This window comes from Ostrea edulis, chromosome 9 (genome assembly GCF_947568905.1).
Source record: "Ostrea edulis chromosome 9, xbOstEdul1.1, whole genome shotgun sequence".
Classification (NCBI taxonomy): Eukaryota; Metazoa; Mollusca; class Bivalvia; order Ostreida; family Ostreidae; genus Ostrea; species Ostrea edulis.
Window position 1 is genome coordinate 17,187,059 of NC_079172.1, and position 9,240 is coordinate 17,196,298.

General features: G+C 34.7%; 1 protein-coding gene across 2 annotated transcripts in view; it reads left to right on the top strand.

Moving 5' to 3' along the window:
* LOC125658684 (cytoplasmic dynein 2 intermediate chain 2-like) overlaps positions 1–2,751 on the top strand; it is an 11,705-nt gene extending 8,954 nt beyond the window's left edge. For both annotated transcript variants that reach the window (XM_048890032.1, XM_048890033.1), the window contains 3 exons: positions 158–315; positions 2,084–2,304; positions 2,524–2,751. In XM_048890032.1, the coding sequence (XP_048745989.1) occupies positions 158–315; positions 2,084–2,304; positions 2,524–2,656 (512 nt within the window). In that variant the 3' untranslated portion in view covers positions 2,657–2,751. The remainder of the gene's footprint in view (positions 1–157; positions 316–2,083; positions 2,305–2,523) is intronic.
* The last annotated feature ends 6,489 nt before the right edge of the window (positions 2,752–9,240 follow it).

Sequence of the window (9,240 nt, forward strand, 5' to 3'; positions counted from 1 at the left end):
GTTGTAAAGTACTCTCTGTTTGAGGTATATCAGAAATTCATGGAGTGCATCTAGATATAATATTTTACACTTGATGTGTATTTTTTTTTTTAAATAACACTACTTTATGATGATGGATATATATTTCTAGAGATAATGATTGTTTTTTATATTACAGGTAACGTAATATCGTCTGTCCAGTTAAAATCCCCTGTGACTTTCACTTATGCCCACCACTATGGACCTGTGTACTCGGCAGAGTTCTCTCCCTTTCACAGGAATGCATTTCTAACATGTTCCATGGACCAGACATTAAGACTGTATAGCATGTTACAGGTATTTATCCACTGATCTTTTATTAGGTCATCTGAGTCTCCTATTGCAATTGGTTTTCGTCCGTCGTCGTGCGTTAACAATTGAACATTTTTAACTTCTTCCTAATAACTACCAGTCCAATTCTTTTCAAATTTAATATGAAGCATCATTGGGACAAGGGGGACATAAATTGTAAATTTCAGGACTCCAGCACCCCTGGGGCCCTAGGGGCGGGGCAAAAACTCCCCAAAATAGACCAATTTTCGAAAATCTTCTTCTCAAGAACCACACACATGTAAGAAAAACTAAATGCATGGTGATGTAGAGCAGGAAGGCCTCTACCAAAATTGTAAATTTCATGATCCCCAGGGTAGGGGTTCTGACCCCAGGGCGGGGCCAAACTTGTTATATAGTGTTTATGTGTAAAACACGTACTTAAATAACATCTTCTTTAATGCTATTGATACTAAATTGAAAGTAAATAGATATTTAGAAAGACCAGGTAGTCCTTTACCAAAATTGTAAATTTGATGATCCCAGGGGTAGGGGTTTTGGTATCAGGGTGGGGCCAAAATGGTCATTTATGAAATGTGTGAACAATAAACATTTTTAACTTCTTGATAACTATCATTCCAATTCTTTTCAAATTTGGTATGAAACATATTTTGAACAAAGGGAACATAAATCGTAAATTTCAGGATTCATGCACCCCTGGGGCCTATGGGGCAGGGCAAAAACTGCCCCAAAATGACAATTTTTCTAAAATCTTCTCAATGACCACACACATGTAAGAAAAACTAAATGCATAGTAATGTAGAGCAGGAAGGCCTCTACCAAAATTGCAAATTTCATGATCCCCGGGGTAGGATTTCGGACCCCAGGGCGGGGCCAAACTTGTTATATAGTGTTTATGTGTAAAACACTTAAATAACATTTTCTTTAAACTAAATGGATAGAGCAGGTAGTCTTTTACCAAAATTGTAAATTTGATTTTCCCCAGAGTAAGGGTTTTGACCCCAGGGTGGGGCCAAACTTAGTATATATAGTATTTATGTGTAAGTTTGCTGATACTGTATAAAATCTAAGTGCATACTTAGAAATAGCAGAAAAGGATGTACAAAAAAAGGTGAATTTCATAACCCAGGGTTATGACTCTAAGATGATTCCAAATTAGTCATATATTTTTATTTAAAGCCTTCCATCAGTATGTGCACTTTTGAGGGCAGTGAAGTTTTAAGAACACATCTTTTTATACTGTTGCTGAACATTAGAATTTAGCTTAGATATTCAGAACAGGAATTTTTTTCTAGATTTCATAGCCCATGGAAGTAGTGATACTTTTTCATTAGTATTCAGGTGACCGATAAGGCCTGTGGAAGTAGTGATACTTTTTCACTAGTATTCAGGTGACGGATAAGGCCTGTGGAAGTAGTGATACTTTTTCACTAGTATTCAGGTGACCGATAAGACCTGTGGGTCTCTTGTAATCTTGTAATCTATTCTTAGGCACTGGACCAGTTTCTGGGACCACAGGTATCCATGTACAGTGTGTCAATCTCCATGAATAATTTTCCGTATTGTTTTTGGTAGATCTTAACTATTCGATTTAGCTGTCAGCTTGGTTATATCAATACTTTAATTTCATGAAAAAGTTTGCATTGAAAATCTAGCCGTCTAGTTTCCCATTTTAACCTTGACGTAACCTGCATGGTTTATGCTTATTTATACATGTACGCAACAGTAAATAACTGTAAAGCTAAAATATAACTGGGCCAACATTTTCCTCCAGAAACAACCTATTATGACCATAGAACCTGGAGAGGGAGTGATTTACTCGGTCAAGTGGTCATTTAGTCGCCCGTCATTGTTTGCAGCCACCACTGACACTGGTCTCTTGTTGCTGTATGACCTAAACCAGACCCAGCCAGTTCCTGTTTATAAGCTGGAGGCGGGAGGACAGACAGGAAATACTAAGGCATCCATACTCACCTGTCAGTTCAACCCTCATCAGTAAGTACTGGGAATGTGCATTTTATTGTTCATATTCAATCAATAGATTAAGCTCTTTATGAAGCTAGCAATTATGTACACGTATGTTGGCGTTTAAAACAGCATTACGAGTAATAAAGAAGATGCTGGATAGCTTTTGTTGTGGCAGTTTTTCTTTAAAATAAAACTACTAGTGTTATGAAATGGATGTTAAGAAATATTGTATTCTCTTTCCTGCAGACATAACCTAATTGCAACAGGAGATTCAGCAGGCTGTATACAAGTGTTCCGTATCAGTGATAGTTTGAAGACTTCATCATCACGTGATCTAGAGGTTCTTAGTGACTTAGTCGACATCACATCAGATAATTAATATCCATGTTCACTGTGATGTATCTAATAGTTATACAATGTATGTCCAGTAAGAAAATCTAAAATGTCAATAAACTCCGTCCAACTTTTAAAAAATATTGTTGCTTTTTAAGCCAACCAGGACAAAGTCTACGGTCTACGTCAAACATGATCATAAGTTTTTGAAAATAGGCCAAATAAATTATATAAAATCACTGTGATTGGGATTTATTGTCCCCTGCTACAACACGGAAGGGGACATAGAAATACCGGTATTTATCTCATACGTGTGGTGTATATTGCAAGTGAGATTAAGCATTAGCTTTATCACACGCCCGTTTGATAAAGTACTTCCGGTCCGAACTACTTTTGACACTGTCCCCGCTTGGATGGCATATTTCCAGTGTTGATGCGTCTCGATGCATGGAATAAAGTGTATAACTTGTTATTCTGTATTTATTTAGAATTTCTTTTATAGCAAAATTAAAATGATATTGCCCCCACTGACATATAATGCAAGTTACCGAGCATAAAAATGTCAACTCAATAACTACTCAAAAATATTAAGATAAGAAAACAAAGAGATGTCCACACTATTATCATCAACAAGGAATCAACCGCCTACTGGACAGGCTTAAAGGACACAACGCATGTTTCTAAACTTTTTCATTTTTTCAACAAAATTAACTCTTTTTATGTCTAAAACTACTTTAAATGTGTTTTAAATGAAATATTTTGCGTAGTTTTCGAGTTTGAAAGCGATGAAATTCAAATCTTGCGATATGCATATTTTCTTTCGCTAGTTTACGCGCCATTTTGGGGTGGGTGTAAATGTAGTCCGGGACATATGTCCCGGGATATATGTCCCGCGATGTCCGATATTGATGTTTGCCGATTTATCGTTATAAGTTAGTTTTTCTTCAATTATCTTACTGAGTGTGTTTTAAGACGATCACCAAGAGTCTTCATTGTGAATTTGGTGTGTGGAAATTGCCTAATTATTTAATAAATGGCTTTTATTTTTTCTTCAGGGTGTAAAGGTAGTCCCGAAGATTTTACGAAGAAAACGCATTTCCGGTTTTTGTTTTTGCCTCGTTTAAGTACAAAGCACTTATAATCTTTAAGTATTGTGTCCTATTGATAATCATAATAGACTGTTTTATCTGGTTATTTTAAATAATCTCACTAATCAAAACATTAAACGGGGTTTTATATCCTTTTTTTCTCGGGACATCGCAGTTAAATGAGGTACTAATGAGAGAATCGGACTGATATGAAACATTAAATCCGAATTCATCTAAAGACTAATCTATTATTATTATTATTATCATTATCCAAAAGCAATGTTAGACGTTTAAATTAAATGTAATTTATAATTCATATATAAATGTAATTTGTAATTCATATACAATATCGTGGAAAGATCAATAAAATTGGTATTGGGGTTGTTAGCCGTAAGTTAATTAAACATGTAAAGTCTAATTAAATTACGTTGCCCAGCTCTAAAGAGCCATAATTTTATTAATCAGCTAAATCTGCACCGAATCATATATTTACTTTTTTCTGATACTTTATTTTTAAAATGAAATATATATATATATATTATTTATTTGATATTTTGCTAAATCTGCACCGAATCATAGATTTACTTTTTTCTGATGCTTTATTTTCAGAATGAAATATATAGATTTTTAATTTCGGCAATGTAATTAAAGAGTTAACTTATGTTTATAAACAAACCAGTGAGATGTTAATTTTGTAATTTGTCACCCAATCACGTTAAAGAATTTGAGCATTCAATTTCAAGACTCATCATTATAATCATAAGCCTGCAACTATATCATAAGTAATTTTGATGATTTGGAGAATGGGTGGTGGCAAAACTTTGTCAACCACTCAAGTAAAACAGGAGCAAGTAATTTACTTCTCATATCGTTAAATCATGTGCGCACTTCGAGCTGCGTTTGAATAATCATGAGACGATAATTAATCTTGATAGAACACACATCAATTAGTAAATCCATGTATTGATTAATAAAAATGCAAAATTTTCCTATCTATCATAGACATTTTTAATGGCATTGAAGATTAAATTTCAATATACTCCCGGAGAAATAAATGGCAAAATCTTTTGATTTCTTGAATTACTTTATTGGGAGAACTTAATTTTTTCCAAAAACCCTTAAAATTTGCGTCATTTTATTAATTTCACCTTATTAAAAATGATAGAAAATAGTACAGATGACTAAATAGGAGACATATTTCAAGTCCTATAAAATCCAGACCCCCTGCCTCATAAAGTGACGAGTCAACCACCGAAGCGATGTCCCATAAAAAGAAGGACGAGCATTCATATAACATGCTGAATATTTCGTAAATCTTTTTATCAGGACATGAAACAATATCTAAACAACAGCAAAAGCAACATAAAACACAGAAAAGGTTTTATTTCAATTATTGACAAGGCAAAAACAAAAACCGGAAATGCGTTTTCTTCATAAAATCTTCGGGACTACCTTTACACCCTGAAGAAAAAATAAAAGCCATTTATTAAATAATTAGGCAATTTCCATACACCAAATTCACAATGAAGACTCTTGGTGATCATCTTAAAACACATTCAGTAAGATAATTGAAGAAAAACTAACGTATAACGATAAATCGGCAAATATCAATATCGGACATCGCGGGACATATGTCCCGGACTACATTTACACCCACCCGCCATTTTGTGTGACGTCATATGCGCCCTCGGGTTTGAAAACATCTATTAGCCATTTCATAAACAGATTAGATTTAATCGACAAAAAAACAATTGTCACGTTAACGGCTTGTAAATAATAATGCATTAAGATGTTTTGTGCCGTGCTCGGGTGTACTAGTTGTCGGTAGAAAGGATTTAGACTGAGTATTTTTCAATTTTTCGAAGGAAGGTACGAGAAAAAAGACGTGGATAATTTTTTTGTTGGAGCAAGAACTTTACCTTAAAAAACACACCCAGTCACCTTTTCAAACATCGCTTGGACAGAGACCCTGATAAACTGCGAGAAAATGGATATATCGAAGCTATAAGCACTGGTAGGCCTATAGCATACATTCTGTTTTGCTATTCAAATTCAATACACACTCGGATCAACTGACCTTCACCTTGTAACAACATATATCGACGATACAATGTAACTTCTACCAACTGGTAGATTTACAACAACAACAAAATAAAGATACAGAATAATTGAACTTTTAATTATACAAATGATAGAATATTGTATTTCCTAACTTTAAATTGAATTATAAAATTATTTCTTTATTGAACTCGTAGCATCTTTGAGTGCGTCAGTAGGCTATAACGCCGTGCTCCCACTTCGTACTCCTAAAGACGTGCAGATCACAATTCAAAAATAGTAATAAGATTGCTTTATCAAAATAAAATAATGTGATTACCACTTTAAATTTGAATATTTTTATTGATTTGTGTGTGTGTTGTCTTTTTCTTTCTTTCCGAAATGCACGCGTGACAATAGCTTGGCATAGGGCCTAGTTGTCAACAATTTAACGTATCATAATTTGTCTAATCCAAAAATAAATAATGATTGCACTGTTTATTTTAGAAAAACAGCGCCAATTACAGATGTATAAAGGAATAACATCCCCAAACAGTTTGTAGACAGCGACCCATATAAACATTATTTACTCACAATTTTGCCGATTTCATACACGCTTTACTCGCTATATTTGGGTATTTACATCGTTATATGTGTGCACTGGTGGCGAACACATATAAAACTCGGACAATTTATCAACATCGATTTAAATGTTGCCCATGGTAAATTAATTAGGCCCCTAAAAGTTGAGTTTTTAATAACATCTCGCAGTACTTTCACAATCCGAAGGGCGCATGTGACGTCACTGTACCACGTGACTACCTACCTAATTAACTTGACTTTTTGAAATCGGGGCTTAGATTTAAGTCTGTATTGTGGTTAATTATCGCAAAATTTCGGCGAACGAACTATTAGAATTAATTACTATAAGCATAAAGAAGACAAAATGCATGTAATATTGTATACTTTGAAAACATGAGATATGTCCTTTAATCGATAATACCTGGACATGCTGCGGTACCAAGCATTCACAAGCACCGTCTCTTTTCTTTGCAGCCATATTGAATATAATAAATCTTTACTAACTAATGCCTCAGTAATTCCCCTCAGCCCTCAGATTCAAAGAAACTACGTGAATAAAATCCAAATACACAAACACTTCTACTTTTCACTGTAAACTGTTGGACATTTTTCATTAGAATATTCGGCCTATTTTCAGTGATTGTTGTTAGTTGTTACACATGTTTAAATTTCAAAAAGACGCTGACATCAAACTTTTACCAAAAGGTCACGCCTACGTTAAAAATGAATACTCGGTCAACGGTTGTTATTTTGTTGGAATGACAAAACCATTATTAATCATAAAGTATACCCCTTTTAAAACAATTTTCATCCATGGTTTCTTTTATGAAAATGCCCTTTGTAATATACATGAATCGATTATAACCGCACTGGTATTTTCCCGCGTAAGGAAGATAAATAAGTTCGACGCTTGCGCCACGGATTAAAAAAAATTCAATCAGCTGTTTCTTCCACACTGGTGATCATCTCAAAATTAAGCGAAAAGAAGACGTATGAGACATGTTTCATACCGATTGTTAAGGCCGTTCTTGGCTCACTGATTTTGACTACAGATAACTCCGTTTACCTGATCAGGATATACATGTAGGGCTCACGGCGGGTGTGACCGGTCGACAGGTGATGCTTACTCCTCTTAGGCACCTGATCCCACCTCTGGTGTGTCCAGGGGTCCGTGTTTGCCCAACTATCTATTTTGTATTGCTTATAGGAATTATGAGATTGATCACTGTTCGTTATCTTCACCTTTCATAAATACAACATCTATATTGCGTGTTTTGATATTTTGGTTTATTCATCTCGTTGATATGATGTATTTATTCGCTCGGCAAGCCTCTAATCTATCTGTCCATCACACTTACTTTTGTGGATGCAACTCCTCAGAAACTGCCCAATGATTTTTATATACTTTGTAGGATTTTTAGTCACCGTATTTAGTTGATCATATTATGGTGCCGCCATTTTGATTCAACAAATTTTACAGGAGTTATGGGACTTTGTTGAACTATGGGGACATTTTGTGGACGCAACTCCTTGGAAACCGCTAAACGGATTTTGATCAAATTATGAAGGAATATGCAGTTGATCATATTACACCGCGAATTTGATTCTAAAAATTTTACAGGATTTATGAGACGTTTGCGCTTCAATTTTTGGCGGCGGCGGGGGATAGATGTATATAGCTACGCGTAGCAATCTTTCTTTCTGCTGTGTATTGTTGTATTTCATGGAAATTACATTAATGACATTAATAAGGCACTGACCTATAAACAAAACAAGATATGATACAAAATCTACAATTTCACACTTTAAATTTTTTAAACCATTGGCATTAAGTTTCCAATAATACAGCATACAATTTCACTTTTTTATTCCACCAGAAAAGGCATTGTCATGTGAAGGCAATCATAATGCATGTACCAGACTGAATAAAGATATGTATACATGTGCATTTCTTGAATCACAATCTAGATGTTATTTAGATAATGCTCTCGTTTTGGTTTGTTGAACAGGATGTGAAGGTCACAAACATGGCAGAATAAAATGCATAACCCGTTTAGCAGGTCAGATTATTTATGCAGAATAATATGCAAACAAATTGACTTGGTACCGGTAAGGGACATGCATTGCTGTGCAATACTTACAAATTGTTTGGGGTTTTTTCCCCCTTCAAATTATGAACCCTGGTGTTAGGGTGGGTTTAGAATAATAGGGGGAAATCTTTTTCTCCAGAACTGCAAGGCTATATTAGTAAAATTTATATTGAAGAATCCCCTTTTCTGTAGTTTTCATTTCGTTTAAGTCATGACCCAGTTAGGCTAAGATGGGTTCTTAATATGGGATAAAACATTTTTCATAGGAATAAAGAGTAGAGGAAACTCTCTCAGTTTAGAAAAAGTCAAGGCAACACAGGTGAGCGTTGTTCATGTGCCTCATGTTTATGTTCTTTTACAGTTTTCACAACATGTGGTTTGTTTAAGATTTTTCTATTACTGAGCAGTGCAGTATTTCCATTTATGAGATAGGTTTGGTAAAGGTTTGGATGCTGTATGAATTGTATTCCATTAATGTCACCAGCTAAGTTACTATTGCACTGGATTTTTCATGTTTTATATTCTTTTTGTGTCTCCATCTTTGTATAGCGTTAACATGACAACATTACATTCTAGAATGGCATCTTTTATAATTTGTATTTTTAGCAGTGATCCCCATTTTACCCAATTAGGTAGATGACGTTAATATCTTGGTTTGGTTGTTCCGGTTTTGATCAGTTCCTGATTGATCGTATGTCTTATAGTGTCGTGACTTGTTTTTTAAAATCTGTATATAAATAGGTTATATACATGGCAATCAGCCAATCTTGGTTTCCTTCAATCCAGTTCCCTCCCTGTCCTGTGTATGGTTCTTTTTCCGCATTTGCTTCCTT